Raw genomic sequence first — 23,135 nt, 5'->3', positions numbered from 1 at the left:
ACAGATTATTCACATGGCAACAAAGACTAAGTAACAACTTCACATACAAAATTTGAAGGGTAAAGGAGAGCAAGTATATGGACAACCACCGCTTCTGCTCACAAGACTGAGGTATTGTGACATGTTAATTTCAAGGCTGGTGTGTTCACCTGGACACTAATTAATTACTACCAAGTTACATGTGCTAGAAAATACTGAATGTACTCTTGAAACAGATAAAACTATACTGGATATATAAAACTACATATAAATCCATCCTAACTTAAGGTACTAAAAATAGTTTAAATACTATCTCCTATCTAGCTTTTGCACTTACTGAGCGAGGTCAAACTGTCCAATTTATACATTTTAGCTTTCACAGTGAAAGAACTATTGAGATTAAAATGTACAACTCTGAAGGCAAGAGTTACTAATCAATTTCAGAAACACCAAATTACTTTTAATTCTGTTCATTTCCACTGTACCTGCTTTCCTCATACTAACTCCCTCCCCTAAACCACCCATCTCTACTCTTCTAGCCAACTCCTCCTCATCTCTAACAACTCCTATATCTTCCAGAAATCACTATGTAGTCTTTATCAGGCATCAGCTATCCTCTCTTAGCACTCTGTGCGTATCGCAGGCATAGCATTCACTATACAGTATTAAAATGATTGGTTTAGGAGTGCCTGGGTGGCTCAGTCGGTTAAGCATCCAACTTCGGCTCAGGTCATGATCTCACGGTTCGTGGGTTTGAGCCCCGTATTGGGCTCTGTGCTGACAGCCAGCTCAGAGCCTGGGGCCTGTTTCAGATTCTGTGTTTCCCTCTCTCTCACCCTCCCCTACTCAAGCTGTTTCTCTTTCTCAGAAATAACATTAAAAAATTTTTTTTTAATGATTGGTTTATATGTCTTACCCATCATTGCTCATTCCTTAAAGACAAGAACTATGCCTTTATTCACTTTTGCACTTTCTCTAAACCTAGCACAATATCTGGCATACAGATTATTTATGGAATAAGCTACAGGACAAAGCTCCATATAACATTTGAGTCATATAAGAGACATATAAAGATCTTCAGAATTATACCTTACCCTCCACCAATTAACACAAAGTGTGGTGTCTTTCATATTATTGCAATGTTGTGTATACTATTTCTACTACCTGTAATGTACCTTTGTTTTTTCAAAACCTAGGTCGTGACATCTTGCTCTTTATCTTTAAATCCTTATTTTGTGTATCTTCTCTCATTTAATGTAACCATGTTTATCTATTTTTTTTAAGTTTATTTATTTTGAGAAAGAGAGAGAGTGTGCATGCAAATTCGAGCAGGGGAGGGGCAGAAAGAGAGGGAGAGAGAATTCCAAGCAGGCTCCTACTGTCAGTGGATTCCGACACCAGGCTCGATCTCATGAACTGTGAGATCATAACCTGAGCCAAAATCAATACACACTTAACCATCTGAGCCATCCAGGTGCCCCCAAATATCTATTTTTTAAAAAGTATTTTTGGGAAACCTGGGTGGCTTAGTCAGTTAAGCGTCCGACTCCTGATTTCGATTCAGGTCATGGTCTCACAGTCTGTGAGACTGAGCCCCGTGTTGGGCTCTGCACTGACACTGTGGAGCCTGCTTGCGATTCTCTCTCTCTCCTCCCTCTCTCTCTCTTCCCTCTCTTCGCCTCCACCACTCGTTCATGCACTCCTTCTCTCTCTCAAAAACAAATTTTTTTTAAAAAGTTAAAAAAAGAGTATTCTAGCTTTCACAGAATTACTGTCTATCCTTACACCCAACAAATAAAGTTAACATTAACTCATTCTTTCCTCCGTATTAAAACTCCCATGAGTAGAGGAATCTTCATTATCTGATTATTTACCATGAAAATATCCAATTACAAACTGTGTAAGTTAACATATTATAATGTATTCACAGATGAACACAACATTCATTAAAAAATTAATGTCCAAACATCCCTCCCCCCACTCAGATACATTGCCAACCAAGATCAGGTTTTTGTCACTTTATCACTAATTATTCAGGATCCAACAATACAAATTAATTACTGAATCATGGCAAAAGTAGTAGGATTCCAAAAATCTGTAATTAAAGTTAGAGAAGAACTGTTAAATCGTGTGCAAAGCAACTGTCACAGTTAATAATGAAAGATGAGAAAATTGATAAGAATGATGACAAACAGGTACATCAAGTAGACCCATGTGAAGAAAAACTTAAAAGATGTATTCCTAGGAACTGAGACAGCCTCCAAATGTTCATTTTCTTTTGTGTGAAGATGATTAACCTTTTGACTATGTTATAAAAGTTAAATGTGAAGTACAGAACAGAGTAATACAATTTTTATCAGAAAAAAAAGAAAACATTCCCAAAAATGCAAACACTTGATACTTTCACGGTTATGGTTCTAATATTTGGTTCAATATAAGAAAAGAAAAGATGGTGTCTAATACTACAAAACATTTTCCTCAAAGACAAAGTTCTACAATTAAAGCTTTTATTCACTAGTAGTAACTGTGAACTTAATTTTAGACTGCATCTTAAGTAAATTCACTCTTAGTGGCCTTTCCTAGTACAAATTATCATCAGAACTACTGACAGTGTTTTGCAAATAGTTCAATTACTTTGTGTGTCACATTGTATTATCAACACTTATTTATATTTTCTATTCAAAGAAGTTCTTAAGGGCAGTAGTCATGACTTTGTATTTTACAGAACCCAGAACAATGTACAGCACATAGCAGTACAAAGTATATTTTGCATGAATTGCATTTAAATTATAAAATATTTAAGTGATTATTAAATAATATGAACATTCATATTATTGAATTTCTATTTCTCCAGATTTACTTTCTATTCAAATATATAATAAGGGCCTCTGAGTTACAATACTACCTCTAAAGAACTCAAGTAAGAGAAATAAAGCAGAGGTATATAGATAAATAAAGCACAAGGCATGTATATATCGAGAGACTGCAGCTAAAATCTGTGGGGAATAAAAATGAGATCAGCTATAAGAATCTGAGCAAGTTTTGTGGAGAAGGTTGTGTTTAAGTCTTGATTTGCAAAAAGGGTCAGATATGGACTTGTAGAAATGGGAGGGTGAGAAGAAAGCAAGCTATAGGCACATAAAAGAAAAAAATTGTTCAGTTTCACTGAAATGAAAGTAGGTAAGGTAAGTGGGTTAAACAAGATTTTCTTAAATGTATATTTGGGCCCACAATATTAGAAAGGGTTGAACAGCCAAACTGTAAAATATATGTAATTTTTTGTTTTTTACAAGTATAAGCCCCTAAATGTTTTTGACTGGGAGAATAATATGATCTGAACTGATAGGGAAATTTAACCCATAGTAGAGAAGTCTCCCAATAGTCTAGATGAGGGCTAATGATGATTACAGTGGTAAGAATAGTTAAGAAGATATGAATGAAAAGATATGACACAGGACAGAGTATCTGCACTTCTGTAACAAGATGCAAGGACAAGCAAAGTGTCAAATGTAAGTAATGTTTTTCAATCTAAGAATGCCATTCAGAAGTATTTAATGCTTACTGAGGCTCTACATGTCAATAAGGAATAGATTTCGGGAAGATTATGAATTCAGTCTTAACATTCACAGACCATAAAAGGCTGAAATTCCTGTTTAGCCTCAGAAGTGGGACCAGACTCTGACCTGAAAAAATGTTAAAATGTTGCTAGTACAGGGGTCACTTACATAGAAAGTAAAGACAGTTAAAAAAGAATGTATAAGTGGAAAATCTGGTCATGGACAAATCCTCAGAGAATACAGGCATTTAAAGGAAAAGAGAAAAAAAAAAACGTAGTTAGAGAGGAACAACAAAAATCGGGAGACAGAAACCAAAGAAAATTTCAAGAATAAAGGTGCAATGAGCTGTGTCAAATAATGCAGAGGGGACATATATAATGAAGACTAATTAAAATCACTGGATGAGGCCTTCAATAACGCATTTTTGGAAAAACAAGGAAAGCAAATGCCAAAATATGAGAAGTGAGGAGTAAGAGATAAGTGGGTAAAAAGAGACAAAGATAAAGATTACTCTTCGAGATTTGGAGGTTGAAAAAGAAGAGAGAGGCATGTGGTTTACAAGAACAACAGAATCAGGGAAAGGTTTTGTTCAGGAGGGTAACTATATGTCTGTAAGTGGTGAGAATATACTACTAACTAACTTTTAACCATTAACACATGTTCTATAGTTAACAGAATTCCAAAACAATCTTAAAACTTAGGCAATTTGAACTTTCAACTTGGGAATTTGGTGACTGATATAGTAATACATAACATATATTGTGCTAGAAAATCTTTAGAAGTACGGATGCTTTTCACACATAGTGAATATTTAACGATCTGCACATAGTTCTTACAGTAAGTTTCAAACAAAGCCCATTTCTCTTACATATTTCCATACTTCCGTAAAAATTGACTTTAATACCAGTAGCACCAATATTTCTAAAATTTCAGACCAAGAATGTGATAAATCAACTGACTGCAAATATTGCTAATCTAAAAAAGAAAAATTATAAAGGTTGTTTTCTTCTAAGAAATTTAATATATATTTTTAAACAATTTTCACTTTTTTACAAAATAAGATTATTTCTAAAATTTAATGAGGAAAACTAAACCAGGAAATTATGGATTCTTCGAAATCTCATTTTCAAATGGTTTAGTATATAATATCTGAATTAAAACACTAAAACTAAAGACATAAAGAAGATTTGGAGATTTGGAATAGCTACTTTGAAGACTAAAGTATTGGGGTGCCTGACTGGCTCAGTTGGTTGAGCATCCGACTTTAGCTCAGGTCATGATCCCATGGTTCATGGGTTCGAGCTCCATGTCAGGCTCTGTGCTCATACAGAGCCTGGAACCTGTTTCGGATTCTGTGTCTCCTTCTCTCTCTGCCCCTCCCCTGCTCATGCTCGGTCTCACAAATAAATAAATGTAAAATGTACAAATAAATAAATGTAATTTTCTCTCAAAAATAGATAAATGTAAACAAAAAAAGACTAAAGTACCAAAATATGACAAAATGATCACAAAAAAAGTCAACTGCTTATGGCAAGGCGTTACACATAAGCACTAATTTTTAAATAAGCAGAAGGAAGGGTGGAAAGAAAAATTACAATAATCCCTAAAATAAATGCCAAATTCTTATACATAAGACTACTTGGAAAAGAACAGGAAAATTAAGTGTAAAATGACCAAATAATGAGTGAAAAACTCATATTTAAATATCATATTTTCCATTATAGAAGTCTTTTCTAATTTTCTCAATGATGCTAAAAACTTCCAAAGTAACAAAATTCAAATATTATGTTTGTTACTCTAATATAGCATCTGTAAGATGAGTATGAATCCATTAGTATCACTGTTAGTAACTTGAAAATATAACTGGCTTGAGAAATAACTGCTTCTGACCCGAAATTAATCTATGTCATATCTTTATAAAACTGTACATATCTGTATTTTTCTTCCTTTTAAGACCTCAATAGATTCAATGTTCATTATTTAGACAAGCCAAATCTGCGAATTCACTTACTACAATTTACTTGTAACCCCAAAATCAATACTTGAAGTGAGTAAATCAACACACTAGTGAGTAAATGAGCACAGCAACAATCCGAATCATCTGACATACATCCCATCTGAAGTTGAATGCAGTGCCTGTGTGTCAGCTCTTCTATGAACAAGTGTCCTTCTGACAGTCTATTTAGTGCCACATTTTTCACGTTTTTGTGCATTTTTTGGTGGTTTTGTTGTTCAAAAGAGCTCCCAAGCATAGTGCTGTTTAGTGTTCCTAAAAGCAAGAAGGCTGTGATATGCCTTAGGGAGCACATATGTTGGCAAAGTTTTATTCAGGCAGTAGTTACAGCTCTGTTGGTCATGAGTGCAATGGTAATGACAACTATATATTAAATCATCTGTCCTCAAATAGAAACACACATAAAACAAGGTTATGTGCTGAGAGCCTGACAAAAATCTTGGGAGCAGAGGCTTGAAGAAATCACCCCTACATTTCCCTTCAGAGCAATCAGTATTTGCTCATCTGGTGGTTGGGGGGACTCTATAGCACAAAACTACTACAAAGAACAAGAATCGAATGTACTATGTCAGAACCCAAAACTCAACCAACAGTTTTAGAACTCTGAAATGTTTCTCGTGCATACATCTTCCAAAAGGAGACAATTCGACATTTTTATCTCTATCTCCTGGAGAAATTTTTTTCTTCCTAAAAGTTAAAGACCATACAAAGTCCTCTTCTCTATGGCCATCTTCCTTACATTAATAGCTAATGCGCAGAGCTGATACTGTTCTAATGTGATGATTTCATGATAACAAGGTTCTTGTGCCAGCTTCACAATGGCACTCCCAGCTGCAAGTCTCAGACGTGACATATCCGGTTTACTAAAAAATAAGAAAGAATGTAAATTAGATTTCTAAATGTCTGCATAACAACATTCCTACACTACATCTAATTTTATAAAATTTCCTGTGGCCAAAAAAATGGCAGAAGACAATTTAGTGATGCTAAACACTTACGTTTACTTAATTTTGGAAGATGGTTTCTAATACTCCAAAGTTCTTTTCTTGAACATAGTCTATACTAAAGTCATTTAATTCTTTCATCCTACATAAAATAGCTTTAGCTAAGCTTAAAGCTTAGAAAAATCTATTTGTATGTCTAACTAAAGTCTTCTGTTACGGATTTTTTTTGGTTTACTTATAAATTAGGCACAAAAATGTCCTAACTTGTTAAAGTCAACTAAAACTAATGTGCTAAGTATAAAAGAAGAATGAAAGCAGGTATAGCAGGAAACATCACAATTTTCAGTTAGGATTCAACTTTTCAAGCATTACCAAGAAGCTCCTTTTAAATTTAAGAAAACTTCTGCTTAATGGGACACACCTCAAACATTAGCAAATAGACATATATACATATATATAGTTTAATGATTTGAGAGAGAGAAAAAGAGTATGCAAGCAGGGGAAAGGGGGGAGACAGGGAGAAAGAGAATCTGAGGCAGGGTCCACATTCAGTCCAGAGCCCTGATGCAGGGCTCAGTCCCATGACCCCTGTGATCATGATCCAAGCCAAAATCAAGTGTTAGATGCTCAACTGGCTGAGCAACCCAGGCGCCCCTAAACATTAGTAAATTCTTAGATAGTAAATATATCTAAACAGTCCTTCTGAATACAGTGATATATTAAATGAACTACACAGTAAATCTTTACTGTGATTATTTTTCATTCCAAAGAGCCATCGAGACATGATTTTAAGAGCCTTAATGTATTTAAAAGACAAACTGACTCCCCATGTACTTTCACAGTAAAAATTATTCAATATTCATAAAACAAGTATATGCCTATCATGTATACAGCACTGAGAGTGACTTAAAAGACACTTTCTTGGCCTTCTACAATCTAATGATCTAACTGGCTTAAGACCACCCTTTCTCTTTCTAAAGATTATGTAAAAATACTGACTGAATGCATGTCAACATTTATAAGGTTCTAAAGTTACATGTCCTAAAGATAACTATTCAGTTAATCAACAGTAATATTGCAAGCAGCTATTATGAGGTAATTCACTCAACCACCACTAAAGGAAATTCTGTTTGTCATACTGAAGCTTATTTAGTATAAATAAAGACAAATAATTAAATATTTTACAACTAAGTTTTTGAAGACCAAATTTCTATATAAAGATTTGTTTTAAAACTGAACCAATGCAATTCACATATATTTGCAGATTTCAAATACACACTGATTTCAGTAAAGAATCACAGGAATAAAAACAGATGATATGAGATCTAAATATGCATATAAATAATGACTAATTTAATGATCGTAACAGCTAGACGAGATAGGTATAATCATTCTATTTTTTTTAATATTTATTTCTGAGAGAGAGCATGCACATGCACGCACACAAGCAGGTGAGGGGCAGAGAGAAAGGGACACACAGAATCTGAAGCAGGCTCCAGGCTCTGAGCTGTCAGCACAGAGCCTGACATGGGGCTCAAACTCACAAACCGTGAGATCCTAACCTGAGCCAAGGTTGACTCTTAACTGACTGAGCCACCCAGGTGCCTCTATCTCTATTTTATAAATGAGGAAACAGAGACACAAGGTGGTTAAAGTAACTTGCTAAAAGTCACCTAGCTGGTGAATGGTGGTGCCAGGATTTAAATCCCAGCTCTAGGATCCATTTTTTTCAATCACTACACTCAACTACATCTTTCAAACAAAACAAAATGTGTGTTTATATAATTTACATTAAGTACATTTTTAAGTGTGCATACATTTTATTTATAGTTCTGGAAACAGATTCAATAAGTTGTCTTCTACCCAGTGTGTTCTTTTTACTTTAGACTGTAACAAGAATGGAAAACATCAGTTACTGATTGGTATACTAACCATTTCACATTAGTCATTCAAAAAAGTAATCATCTATTGCTTAAAATATTTACAATGTATAGCAATACCCTGCCCCAGACATATGACTGCCGTTTTGAAATAACCACTGTATAAAAGCATATTATAATAAAAATATATGCACATCTCCACAGGAATACTAATTATTTTCTTATAAAGAAAATGCACCATTAAACATTTACACAAGATACTGAAATACTGCACAAGAATTTTGAAATGATAATTACATACCTAATTTTCCCCTGTTCTGTCAAGTCTCCATCACTATGCAATATTGTAGTTAGCAATCTTAAGGTAGAAGTTCCTGATTTACTGTGATTATTTTTCATTCCAAGGAGCCATCGAACCATCATTTTAATAGCCTGAATCTATTTAAAAGACAAATTGACAAACACAACATTGCTACATTAAAAAAAATTCTGTATCAACCTTAAAAAAAAGAAATGGTTTTAATGGATGCTTTTTAAGAAAAGGAAAAAAGAATCATTCTTTTCTGCATACATCAAGATAACAGAATGTCTTAAAGATGTTTTACCACCCCACCCATGCAACTGACAAATGACAGAACTAAAACTTGTTCTTTTTTGATTAATGTTTCCACATCATAAATTCTACTCCTTAGAACCCACAGTAAATCATGCTTAACTTCTTTAGTCAGAAAAGTTTCCAATTGCAAATTATATTCTGTCTTTTGTGCTACATTTTATAATTATGAAGTACTTAAGTGCTTTAAAATCTGTTATTGCTTTTAATGTTTCCAACAACCCTTTTTGAAGAGGCGCATTTTACCTCTTTTTCACTTATTATCTTAGCATTTTACAGAGCTTTGGCTCAGGAGCTAAGTGGGTCTCGAACAGTGGTATAGGCAGAAACTTTTCATATGTCATTTGTTAAGCATGAACTTTAAAGTGCAGGCAACCTTGCCTGTCTTCTAGTCCGGTGCTGACTGACTACACAAAAATGCTGCTTGAGTCCACTGCTGAGAAAATAGGTTTATACTGGAACTAAAAGCATCAAGCATCATTCCATCAGCCGCAGAAACAGTATCAAAATCTGAAGCTGGAATAACATGAGCAAGTACTTCCTAATATAAAATATAAACTAGTACACATATATACAACATGAACAGATTTACATGAAACTACAACTAGAAAAACAGTATCTAATATATTTATTCCTGGTAATGGACTGAGATGTGGTCTACATTACAGACTGTAGATCCTTTTAATAAATACTCTCTACACTAGTGATGAGTAATCTTTTATGTATTACTCCTAATTCAAGGAACAATGGAGTGAAATTTTTTTTAATCAAAATAAAAAGTTTTATCAAATCTCATGGAAAAGATAAATAGTCTTTTCCTGGGTGACCTGGATGACCATCTTTACTGAATAGGAGAATGTACATGAGAAAGCCAGCATGGTCTTTTGCCATTAAAAGGCTGATAGCTAAGGGGCACCTGGGTGGCTCAGTTGGTTGAGCGTGCGACTTCAGTTCAGGTCATGATCTCATGGTTTTTGAGCTGGAGCCTCACACCAGGCTCTGTGCTGACAGCTCAGAGCCTGGAGCCTGCTTTGGATACTGTGTCTCCCTCTCTCTCTGCCCTTCCCCTGTTCATGCTCTGTGTGTCTCTCTCTCAAAACTAAATTTAAAAAAAATTTTTAAGGTTGATAACTAAGCAGCAACATGGAGGCAGTTTCAAACACTTTTTTTCTTTTCATATTATATTTATTATGTGCAGTTGCCCATTAGGCCTCGGGTTTTTCATCACCGCCCTATACTCTCAGAGCAGATGGGATGTCATATAAAAAAATATAAAGACTTGGATGATTTTAATAGCTGTATCTTTATAACAGGAATCCTAATACTTATAATGATAATACAATCTAGTGAATGTATTAAAATAAATAGATCTATGTATATCACTCACTTTGACCATTGTCTCAGGAGAAACTTCTTCATCTGGAACCCAAAGCTTAGTTGTCTTTTTTCCTGGGAGCTAAACAAAAATGAAGGACTTTAAAACATAAATAAGAATCTTCATATTTAATTAATACTTAGTGAATAAATGAAGTCTTTATCTTCTGCAGTGGCAGTCATTACAGATGACTAAAATACCTCATCTATTCCTCAAAAAGGTTGACATGGGGCTCCTGGGTGGCTCAGTCGGTTAAGCATCCGACTTCGGCTCAGGTCATGATCTCATGGTTCGTGGGTTCAAGCCCCATGCTGGGCTCTGTGCTAACAGCTAGCTCAAAGCCTGGAGCCTGCTTCGGATTTTGTGTCTCCCTCTCTCTCTGACCTCCCCTACTCACGCTGTCTCTCTCTCTCTCTCTCTCAGAAATAAATAAAACATTAAAAAAAAAAAAAGGTTGACTTATCTCCACTAGCACTCAAATACAGTACTTACAAACCCAGCAGCAGTTGATGCTTTCTAGGTGTGAGGAAGGACCGAGTTTAACCACTTAAACATACGCTTCCTCACTTAGCCCTTTAAGACTTATGATTCAATTATTTAAGGCAGCTGGCACCGACTATAGGATAAAAATCAAAAGAGCCAAAAAACACAGTTCTTAAATAAGGGGAAAGGTATAACAAAATATTTTGAGAAGAAAAAATGAGAAAGGCTTGCAGTTGACTCTAAGTAAGAAAAAGCATGCATTAATATCTTCCTACCTAAATCCCACCAAAATGGCAACAGATACACAGCAGGGCTGGAAAACAAAAAGGGCCAAAAAGAAGTCCAGAATCTTAGAAAATTAAAAAACAAAAACAAAAAATATACAGTAAAAAAATTTACAGAGCTAGAAGGTTTGCATCTCCATAGCAAAGTACAGAAGAAAACATCCTCCAAAAAATTTAGGGTGTTTTGCTTTGTTTTTTTTGTTTGTTTGTTTGTTTTAGTTTACGCACAATCACAAAATAATCCTGAGATGATAAAGTGCAGGCATTGCAAGATGTGTGAATTTACAAGTGGCAGCCAGGTGACTAAAGTAAGATGACAAAAGAGCTGAACCCAATCTTGGAACACTAGAGATCCAGTATACTGCCAGACGATGGAGTGATTTCCAGAGGCAGCCTAGGAAACAGAAATCAAATGGCTGCTCAGGTAACTCTTTGGCAACAAGACAGGTGGTCCCAACATCCAGAAGGCAAACTTGTCAAACACATATAGCTTTCTACTCACTTCAACTGAGAAGTGCCTTCAAAGTATAAGATAGAAATAATGGAAAAGCAATCACATTAGAAACATTCTGGTGAAATTTCTGAACTAAGAATATCAGAAAGATCCCAAAAGATTCCAGGGGGAAACCTTCCAAAAAAGAAGTGAGAATCAGATCAACTTCAAATTTCTCAGCTGCCAAGACTAGATGCCAAAAAACAGTGTTCTGAATTTTCTGCAGCCAAATCCTATGCCATGAAACATAGGATTCCAGTACTCAAGAATAAGGGAAAATATATTTTCGGCAAGCTAAGACACAAAGAAAGTTTCCAAACTATAAGCCACTGTGAAAGAATTATTCAAATATATACTCTACTAAAATATTTAATTCATAAGAAAAAGTCAATCAGTATGTATTACAAAATAGAAAAAGTCATAAATCAAACCAGCAGACTCTCAGATGGTTCAAAAACAATATAAAACCAAAACAGATGCAATAAAATCAATGACAGAGTAAATGTAAAACTAACAGGATGAAAAAATGTATCAGTCAAGATGAAAGGCATGAAATGGGATATGGATTTAATTGGTACACTGGTGTAAATAGGATACTGATGCACTTTTTAAACCTCATAACACAGCAAGATGTAAAATTCACGAGCATGTGTACAACTAGCAGAATATCAAAATAAATCAAAACATAAATGATTAAAAAAAAGAATAAGAGAAAATGTCATCACCACAGAAGACTTGACTATATCACTTCAAAAACTGATAGATGAACATGAGATGAAAAATGGTAAGCAGAGGAAACACATGTAGAAATATAAGGGAATTAACAGAGTGATAAAATATTTAAGGATTAGAAATTCTCTAATTTCTAATAATCAAGACTGACATTCTTCAGAAAAAAATTAAAATAAGGAAAAAAGAGCTTAGCAAGAAAGATGAACAAAAGATTAAAACTATAAAATAATTCTCCAAATCATCCACAAATATAAAACAATTTAAAAAATCAAAGTACCTAACAAAGTTGTACAAGAAAAATTTTTTAATTTTCTTTACAAAGAAAATTACAAAACTTTATGGAAAGGCACTCTGTAGATGAGCAAACAAGGCACTGCTAAAGAACACAGGGTAGGAACAATGTAAGTGGTAACAATGCAGAGGATTTGAAGAAGGAAAGATTACTCAATAATTTATGATGGGAAATTTGGTTGCCCTATTGGGAAGCAAAAAAGAAATGAAACCCTTAAGTCATAGCATACAAACAAATAAATTAATTCCAGATGGATTAAATGTTTTTAATGTCAAAAGAAAACCTTACAACTTTTAGAACATATGGGAGACTATTTTTATAACACTAGTGTAGGGAAAGATTTCTTCAAGATGTAAAATGCACTACAAAAGAAAGGAATAAATTTAGCTACATTAAAATTAATAATTTTTGTTCAAAAGATACCACAAAGGGAATAAAAAGACACACCACAGATGAGATTTTATACATTTATTATGAGGATACTGCAAGATATACCCAGAAAAGTATTAATGTGTGTTAAGATTACCTATACAAGACAAAAAGCGCAGGAAAAAAAAGGCAAAAGACCTCTAAAGGAGTTTCAGAAAGAGGCAATGTAAATGGTAACTAGACATAAAAACTTAATAACCAGGGAAATGCAAATGAAGACTAGAATGAGTCAATGTATTCTGTAACTAATAAATGGACAAAAGTGAAAAGATCTGACAATAATGGGTATTATATACTGCTAATAAAAAAAGTAAGTTTTCACAATGATTTTGAAAAACAATTTGGGAATGAAATGAAGAGTTAAATGTGTGTATATGCTATGATTCATCAATTTCACTTGTATAACTATAACCTAGAGATACTCTTGCTCCTATGCAACAGGCAGCCTCTATAAGAACATTCATAGGGGTACTGTTCCAGGAAGGAAAGAAACAGAAATATTCCAAATGTCCACTAAGAGAATAGAAGTAATTTCACACATTGATATAATGCAGAGTAATGAATGAAGTACAGCTAGATATAATAACAAGGATTATTCGAAGAAACAAATGTGTAATGATAAAAGCAAGTCAGTCAAGTATATATATGGTATAACTCAAACATAGGGATTGAGCCGAAGGTTGGGCTCCACGCTGACAGTGTGGAGCCTGCTTGGGATTCTCTCTTTCCCTCTCTCTCTGCCTCTCCCTGGCTCTTGCATGTGCTCTCTCAAAATAAATGAACAAACATTATAAAAAAAAAAAGAAAAGAAAAGAAAAAGCAAAACTAAACAAGTATGTTATTTAGAGATATACATGTGATAAAGTGTTTGTTTTAGTTGGTAAAAAGTAGACCCCAATTCATTACAGTGGTTACCTGGGCCAGTGAAGACACAGAAGGTGAGTAATAAACCAGGAGCTGACAATACATAAGTGTTTACTGTATTATTATAAAACAAGTTACAAAAAGGTTAAATATATATTCCTTTATACAGATCAAAAGTAACATTAAAATAAGACAAATTGATGGGTTAGTTTAGAACTGAAAGGTCTGTTTCTGACAAGATCTGATTAGGTTTTTTGAACCTATCTTACATTGGAAAAAATAGAAAGGCTAAATAAAAGATCTTTAAAAAAAAATCAATGTTAAGGTGATAAAAGAGCTACCAAAGCAGTGAAAATTTGCAGGGCAAAGTTTCAAAAGAGGAGAGAAATCAAGAGATTTGAGTCTGGCCCTAGGATTACTTTTCTCATAAAAATTGATAACTGATTCTAAAAGGAAAAGAGACGGACAATTGAGCAATGTTTTCACCACTGTCACAGAGGTGGAAAGGAAAAAAGCTGGAATTCTGGGTCCAATAAAGGAAAGAGTCCCTGTAAAATACACTGGACTTCTAAGTGGATCCGTAACAAATACACCCTATACCTAAAGGTGATCAGAAAAAGAATCAGCCTGTCAGAAAATGAAGTCTAGCTTCCAAACAGTGCATTCTTGACTAGACCAAAGTGATCTGACAACAGCTCAACTACCTGTCAGAAGGAAAAAGAAATCCTCTCCAGAAGAATTACAAAGTCATTCAGAGCCTCAAATTATCTGTAACATTTTTCGTATACAAATCTACCACTCAATCAAAAATAACGTGCACAGGGCGCCTGGGTGGCTCAGTAGGTTGAGCGTCCAACTTCGGCTCAGGTCATGATCTCAATGGGAGTTTGAGCCTTCCATCAGGTTCTCTGCTGTCAGTACAGAGCCTGCTTTGGATCCTCTGTACCCCTTTATGCCCCTACCTCACCTCTCAAAATAAATATTAAAAAAAAATATGTATAGGACAAGATTTGACCAAAAAGAGAAAAACAAGACAAGTAAGACAAAAAGAGCGACAGGTGATATAGAAATTAAGGCTGATGTCAACATTAACATAATTAAAGAAGTTCAATAATTAAAGGGCAAGATAGAGAATTGTGGCAGGGAACTAAAAGCTATACTACAAACTACAGGGGGGCACCTGGGTGGCTCAGTTGGTTAAGTGTCCGACTTCAGCTCAGGTCATGATCTCAAGGCTTGGCTTGTGAGTTTGAGCCCCACATCGGGCTCTGTGCTGAAAGCTCAGAGTCTGCAGCCTGCTTTGGATTCTGTGTCTCCCTCTCTCTCTGCCCTCCCCTGCTTGTACTCTCTGTTTCTCAAAAATAAACATTAAAAAAACGCTTAAATTTTTAAAACTACAAATAAATTATAAAATTTAAATATAAAATAAATGCAATTAAGAATCCAATGCATGGGCTTAACATAGGATTAAACAAATGTGAAGAGCAGGTCAGAAGAAAACAAAATTGAAGCATCAACAGGGAGAAAAGTACATGAAGGTGTCACAAAACTATATCACAGTAAAATAAACTGTATGTTTAGAGTGTATAATTAGAACTACAGTAAGAGAGGAAAGAGAATATGAAACAAAATTTTTCAGAACTTATGCAAAACATCAAAGCTACACATTCACAAAGAGCTACAAGCCCCTCAAAAAGATGAATATAAAGAAAAGCACATTCAGACGCACCATAGTGAAACTGGAAACCAACGCAAAGTATAAAAATTTGAAAGCATTCAAAGCAAAAAGAAAATCTTTAAAGGAACAAGACTGTCGGTGGATTTCAAGAGAAAAGGTAAGAAAATGGAAGAAGATGGTATAATATTTTCAAATTTCTAAGGACAGAAAACATACCTGTGTAGAATTTTAAACCTGGAGAAAATATCCTTTAAAAAATGAAGGCAAAGTAAAGACATTTTCAAAAAAAAATCAAGGGCCTGAATTCGCAGTAATCCACACTAAAAGAAATACTACTTTAATTCTCTAAGTAGGAAGAAAATCATCACATAGATAAAAAGGAATGAAAAACAAGAAAACAAAAATATATTGGTAAATCTAAATAAATATTAACTGTATAAAATCACAACAGTAATGGTCCTGTTTGTACAAGAACACAAAAAGCATCAGGAAATAAAGGGAATTAAAGTATGCTAAAGTTCCGGGACGCCTGGGTGGCTTAGTTGGTTAAGCGTCCGACTTTTGCTTAGGTCATGATCTCGTGGTTCGTGGGTTCGAGCCCCGCGTCGGGCTCTGTGCTGACTGCCAGCTCAGAGCCTGGAGCCAATTTCAGAGTCTGTATCTCCCTCTCTCTCTCTGACCCTCCCCTGCTCACGCTGTCTCTCTCTCTCTCCTAGAAATAAATAAAAAATATTAAAAAAAAAAAGTATGCTAAAGTTCCTAAGAATACTGAACCTATTGTCCTGAAAGCTTAAAACAGAGTCATTATACTGGTCTTCAGTGAGTCAAGGAAGAATGTTGTACTCTCTAGAGCAACTACTAAAAGAAGAGGAAAATGTAAAAAACAAGTCAGTAAAGGGGAAAATGGAATAAAAATATTTAATCAAAAACAAGGAGGGGTGCCTGAGTGGCTCAGTTGGTTAAGCATCTGACTTCAGCTCAGGTCATGATCTCACAGTCTGTGAGTTCGAGCCCCACATCAGGCTCTGTGCTGACAGCTCAGAGCCTGGCGCCTGGTCAGATTCTGTGTCTCCTTCTCTCTTTGCCCCTCCCCTGCTCACACTCCATCTCTCTCAAAAATAAATAAATAGTAAAAAAAAAGAAGAATAAAATGAATATAGAAATGATAGAATAAACTGAAGATAAAAATTAGATGGCAAATTAACCCAAATCACTATTTACATGATATACAAACAGACTATTCTAAATAAAAGAAGATGGAAGAACGTATGCCAGGACTAGGTTAAGTGTAGTGCCCTAAACACGCCGTCCAGATGAAGTTTTCAGGTCCTCTGCTGGTTACTAATAGTCCCTCTTCCTCTCTAACACTGAGAAGAAGATAAAATGTACACTGTCACCACTTCTACTGTTTTGAAGGTCCTGGACAAGGCATGAGGAAGAAAAAGAAATAAAAAGCATTAAGAATGGAAAAAGAAAAAAATAAAGCTGTCTTGATGAACAAATGACATGACTGTGAAAAGAGAAAATCCCAAAAATGCAAATACTAACTAGTAGAATTAAAAACTGCATTTAACAAGATCCTAGGATAAAAGTCAATATAAAAAAGAAGTAACTTTATATCCATATCCCAACAATATACAGTTAGCAGATAAATATTAAAAATTATATTATCTAAGACAGCATCAAACAGCATAAAGTGCCTAGGAACATACTTAAGAAAGATAAGGCATCTACACAAAAATTTAAGAAACTTTATCCAGGTAAATTGAAGACTAAGACATACACCATCTTCATGAAATCGAAAGCTCAGGATTATAATACTATGTTCAAAGAATGAAAAGTGGTATTATAACTGATGAGAACTAGAACTTGTAACTCAACACAACACCTATCAAAATTCCAGCCAGTCAGGGTGGAGCAGTATAAGGAGAACCAATAAGTTGATTCTAAAATGTAGATAAAAATGCGAAAGGCTAACAATAGCGAAAACAATCTTGAAAAAGCTAATGATGACAATAATGATGCAGCAGTAGTAGCAGCAACAACAGCAGCAGTTGTCATTAAAGACATCTGGAAGACTTAAGCTACTAGATATCAAAAGTTGTCAAAGCAATCTCGAGAAAGAAGAACAAAACTGGAAGCCTCATGCTCCCTGATTTCAAACTATACTCCAAAGCTATAAAAATCAAAACAGCATGGTACTGGCATGAAAACAAAGATATCAACAGAAGCGATATTAATAGTCAATTAATCTATGACACAGGAGGCAAGAATATACAATAGGGAAAGGACAGTCTCTTCAATAAAAGTGTATTGGGAAAACTGGACAGCTACATCCTTATACCACACATAAAAACAAATTCAAAAGAGAAAAAGATTTGAAAAAAAGACCTGAAATCATAAAACTCCTAGAAAACACAGGCAGTAAGCTCTTTGACATTTGTCTCAGCAATCATTTTTTGCAAGAGGTTCCCCAGGCAAGAGCAACAAACATTAAAATAAACAAATGGGACTATACCAAACTAAAATCTTTTGCACAGCAAAAGAAATTGCCAATGAAAAGAAAAAGCACCCTACTGAATGGGAGAAAATATTTGCAAATCATACATCAGATAAGGGGCTAAAATCCATAATATATAAAGAACTTAACAACTTAGTATCAAAAACAGAATCTAATTAAATAATGGGCAGAGGGTTTGAATAGACCATTTCTCCAAAGAAGACACACAGCTGGTATGTGAGAAGATGCTCAATATCACTAATCATCAATGAAATGCAAATCAAAACCCAATGAGATATAACCTTGTATTCATCAGACTCTCAAGTATCAAAGATGAATGGAATAGACTGACCGCTGCCAAAGGAAGTGGTAGGTGGGCAAAATGGCTGAATGGGGTCAAAGGCTCAAATTTACAGTGATAAAATAAGTAAGTCATGGAACAGAATGGACAGCCTGGTAACTGCAGTTAGTAATACTATTCAGTGTATATTTGATAAGTTGCCAAGAGAGTAGATCTTAAAATTTCTCACAGGAAAAAAAAAAATGTAACTGCGTGGGATGGATATTAACTAGGTTTTTGTGGTGATCATTTCACAATATATAACATACTGAATCATTACGTTGCACACATCTAAATAATATAATGTTACATGTCAATTATATCCCAATTAAAAAATTAAAGGACAACTTAAAAGACAACCTACAGAATGGAAGAAAATATTTGCAAAATATGTATCTGACAAGAGAATTGTATCTAGTACTATTACAGCTCAACAAAGAGGCAGCCCTAAAAAATGGGCAATGGACACGTATAGTTTTTCGTCCAAAAGATATACAAATAGCTAATAAGTACATCAAAAGATGCTCAGTATCATTAGAGAAATGCAAATCAAAACCACAGTGAGATACCACTTCATATCTGCTAGGATAGCTACAATCAAACTAACAGAATATAGTAAGTTGGCAAGGACGTGGAGAGGAACTTTCATATACTACTGGTGGGAAGGGAAAGTGGTGTAGCCTCTGTGGAAAACAGTTTGTCAGCTTCTCAAAAAGCTAAACAGGGAGGCACCTAGGTGGCTCAGTCAGTTGAGTGCCCAAATCTTTGATTTCAGCTCAGGTCATGATCCCAGAGTTGTGGGATTGAGCCCTGTGTGGGGCTCTGCACTGAGCATGCGGCCTGCCGAAGATTCTCATTCCCCACTCCCCTCTCCCTTTGCCCCTCTCCCCCTCTTGAGCACTCTCTAAAATAAATAAAAAAGCTAAACACAGAATTACCATATAATCTATCAGAGGTATACACCTAGGAAAATACCTAAAGAACTAAACACAGGTACTCAAACACCGAGCCACAAAATTCATAGCAGCACTTTTCACGATATTCAAAAGGTGGGAATAACCCAAATGTCCATCAATGAACAAATGGATAAACAAACTGTGATAAATACATACAACAGAATATTATTCAGCCATAAAATAGAATGAAGTACTGATGTATGCTACAACGTGGATGAACATCAAAAACATTATGCTAAGTGACAGAAGAAAAACACAAGAAGTCACATACTGTAGGACTCCATTTATAGGAAATATTCAGAACAATTAAATCCTTTAAGACAGACAGGAGACTGGTGGTTGCCCTGGGCTGGGAAAATGAGGTGTGACTGCTTAATGAAAATGATCTGGAACTAGACAGAGGTGGCAGTCACACAAAATTGTGAATGTACTAAAATGTGACTGAATTGTGTACTTTAAAATGGCTAATTTTACATTATGTGAATTTCATCTCAACTTTTAAAAAAAAAATGTAGCAAGGCAGTCTTTTCAACAAATGGAGCTGAGTCAGATGGAAATAAAAAATGAATCTTGATATTAATTACATACCGTATACAAAAATCAATACCAAGTAGATTTCTGAGCATAATGTGTAAGTTAAATAAATAAAGCTTCTAGAGCAACACTGTCTAACAGAACTCTGAGATGACAGAAATGTTCTGGGCTGTTCAACATAGCAATATGTGGTGACTGAGCACTTGAAATGTGTGAGTAGGTTTACAATTATATTAGTTTAAATTTAAATAGCTACATGTGGCTAGAAGTTTGTATAATACCATAGTTCCAGAAAATAATACAGAGAATATACGCACAACCTTGGAGTAGACCAAAAAAAGACAAGGTTAAGTGCTAAAAATAAGATAATAAAATGAGTGCTGTTAAAAGTAAGAACTTCCAGGGGCGCCTGGGTGGCTCAGTCAGTTAATCATCCAGCTTCAGCTCAGGTCATGATCTCACAGTTTGTGGGTTCGAGACCCGCGTCAGGCTCTGTGCTGACAGCTCAGAGCCTGGAGCCTGCTTCACATTCTGTGTCTCCCTCTCTCTGACCCTCCCCTGCTCACGCTGTGTCTCTCTCTCAGAAATAAATAAAACATTAAAAAATAAAATAAAAATAAAAGAACTTCTGTTCATCAAAAAACACCATTAAGAAAGTGAAATGGCAAGTTACAAGGCGAGAAAACAGATTTGCTAAACATATTGCCAACAGAATACATAAGGAAATCTTATGAATGAATAAAAGAGAGACTGACAATTTAATAGAAAAATGTGGAAGATGCTTGAGCAGACACTTCACAAAAGAGGAGAGCCAAAATGTCAATACATACATGAAAATGTGCTTAAGGGCATAGCACTCATTACACATTCATATAATGGCTAAAATGGTGAAGACTGCCATATTGCATATAGTCAAGGAAATAGTACAACTAGAACCCTCATTCAGCATATATAAGGATTTTAATTGGTATAATCACTTTGAAAAACAATTTGGCGAAGGAAGAGAGGGAGGGAGGGTAGGAGGGAGGGAGGGAAGGTAGCAGGGAGGAAGGAAGGAAGAAAATTTGGCAAAATCTACTAAAACAACTTATACATACTTATACTCTAACATACAGCAACTACAAGAGAAATTCATACATAAGTGCACAAAATGATATGTAAAAAAGTATTTGTAATAGCAGTATGCATTTAACACTGGAAGTAACTTAGATGTCTAGCAACAGAACAGATAACATGGCATATACAAACAATGGAATACGATACAGCAACAAAAATGAAAACCATTGCTATGTACAACAAGATGGATTAATCTCGCAACGGTAATACTGAGTTAAGTCAGACATAAAAAATTTACTCCACATAATTCCATTTATAAACGTTCAAAAACAGGTAAAAGAAATCTTTGGTATTAGAAGTCAAGAAAATGGTTATCTTCAGAGAGAAGGGAGTGGTTAATAATAAGAAAAACACACAGGGGCTTTGGGGGTCTGGTAAATTTCTATTTCTTTGCCTGGGTTGTCAGGTGGTCAAAATTGCTAACTTTGTGAAAGCTCAATGAATCACACTCTTAAAAAGTGTGCACTCTCTTGTATGTTTTATCTCAACAAAATTTTTGCATTAAAGAAAACAAAACACAGTAAGGATATCAAACTTGAAACACATGATTAGCACACATAATCTAAAGAACATATGAAGTACTATACTTAGGGGAAGAAAATTGAGAGACACAACTGAAGAACACAGGTAGGGACAATGGTAATTAACATAGGCCTTTGGTCTCCAAATTACAAGGCTCTAGTCAACTAAAACAGCCACAAATCATTAGAGATCTAATACATACAATTATCTTGACTATTATCCCCCAAAACTATTTTTCCATAACAGATCAGTTTAGAAGTATTAATAGTATATTAAAGTATATTAATAGAAGAATAATGATGGATATGAAACATGTAAGCAATATAACTACACACTGCAAGAATTATAACTAGATTTTAAGAGGAGAAACTTTAGGGGCGTCTGGGTGGCTCAGTCGGTTGAGCATCCGACTTTGGCTCAGGTCATGATCTCACGGTTTGTGGGTTCGAGCCCCTCATCAGGCTCTGTGCTGACAGCTAGCTCAGAGTCTGGAGCCTGTTTCAGATTCTGTGTCTCTTTCTCTCTCTGACCCTCCCCTGCNTTTTGTCTAAAAAAAAAAAAAAAAAAAAAAAAAAAAAAAAAAAAAAGGAGAAACTTTAAAAGAATTTAAACTTTAAAGAATTAAACTTCTTTTAATTCTCCAAAGAACTTAGTACAGTGCTGAGCACACAGCAGCCACAAAACTGATAGTTACATATGTGTCTGCACAGGCATAAAACTCCGAGTCAGTTCTCCCACACTCAAACTTGCACTGCCCCAAATAATCACAAACTGAAGACAGACAAAATCACTTCTTTCCTAATGATTTCTCCTAGTGCTCTTAATTCTCTACTGTATGGAGGGAAAGAAACAACTATTGTCATGACAACTATAATGTGAACTAGCTTGTAAGTCTTCACATTTTTAAAAATAGATTATTATTGTAAAAATTAACCCACTATAAAGATGAAAGAAAATCAAATGATATTTTGTATTTATCAGGGAATGTATTGCAGGTTACATGCATATGCTCAAATAAAAGCCTGTTTCAATGTCTCCAGTTCCACCGGAGATAAAAGCATGTTAAAAAGATAAGAAAACCTCAAAGAAGGCAGCCAAATGGAAGTGTTATTTACGTCATTTCACTTCTCTCTTTGTTGCATAAGATTTTAGAAGATAACATTGTGAAGAAGGTCTAAAAAATATAAATTACCCGATCATTCATGAGAAGATCTTTCACAATGAAAGTAGCTACCAAGGACTTCAAAGGAGCAGCAAACTGATCAGGTGCGAGGAGAGCGATATGCCCAATAGTAACCAATGGTGTTATGAGATGTTCCAGGTTGCTTGGATCTAGGCTCTTATGCAGAGGCTGAAAATGAAGAAAGGAAAATATATTCAACTCTATAAATATGTAAATAAACTATTCACATATTTCATGTTCAAATAAAAAAATTACAAAAGCTTCAATACATATATATGATGTTAAGTGGTACCTCTAGCTTATATTTAAACTATAGCTTATTTGTATCTAAAAGGCATCACACTTAAATATTTTCAGTTGTGCCCAA

At 34.9% G+C, this 23,135-nt stretch overlaps 1 protein-coding gene across 7 annotated transcripts in view; it reads right to left on the bottom strand.

Moving 5' to 3' along the window:
- The window catches only part of PDS5B (PDS5 cohesin associated factor B), a 129,408-nt gene that overhangs the window by 26,318 nt on the left and 79,955 nt on the right, over positions 1 to 23,135 (bottom strand). For all 7 annotated transcript variants that reach the window (XM_077752530.1, XM_077752531.1, XM_077752534.1 and 4 more), the window contains exons 20-23: positions 22,778 to 22,936; positions 10,375 to 10,443; positions 8,676 to 8,812; positions 6,290 to 6,413 (exon numbers count right to left, since the gene is read on the bottom strand). In XM_077752530.1, coding sequence (XP_077608656.1) covers positions 6,290 to 6,413; positions 8,676 to 8,812; positions 10,375 to 10,443; positions 22,778 to 22,936 — 489 coding nt within the window. The remainder of the gene's footprint in view (positions 1 to 6,289; positions 6,414 to 8,675; positions 8,813 to 10,374; positions 10,444 to 22,777; positions 22,937 to 23,135) is intronic.

This window comes from Crocuta crocuta, unplaced genomic scaffold, assembly GCF_008692635.1.
Source record: "Crocuta crocuta isolate KB4526 unplaced genomic scaffold, BGI_CrCroc_1.0 scaffold190, whole genome shotgun sequence".
NCBI lineage: Eukaryota > Metazoa > Chordata > Mammalia > Carnivora > Hyaenidae > Crocuta > Crocuta crocuta.
This window is presented reverse-complemented; position numbering and strand designations above follow the sequence as displayed.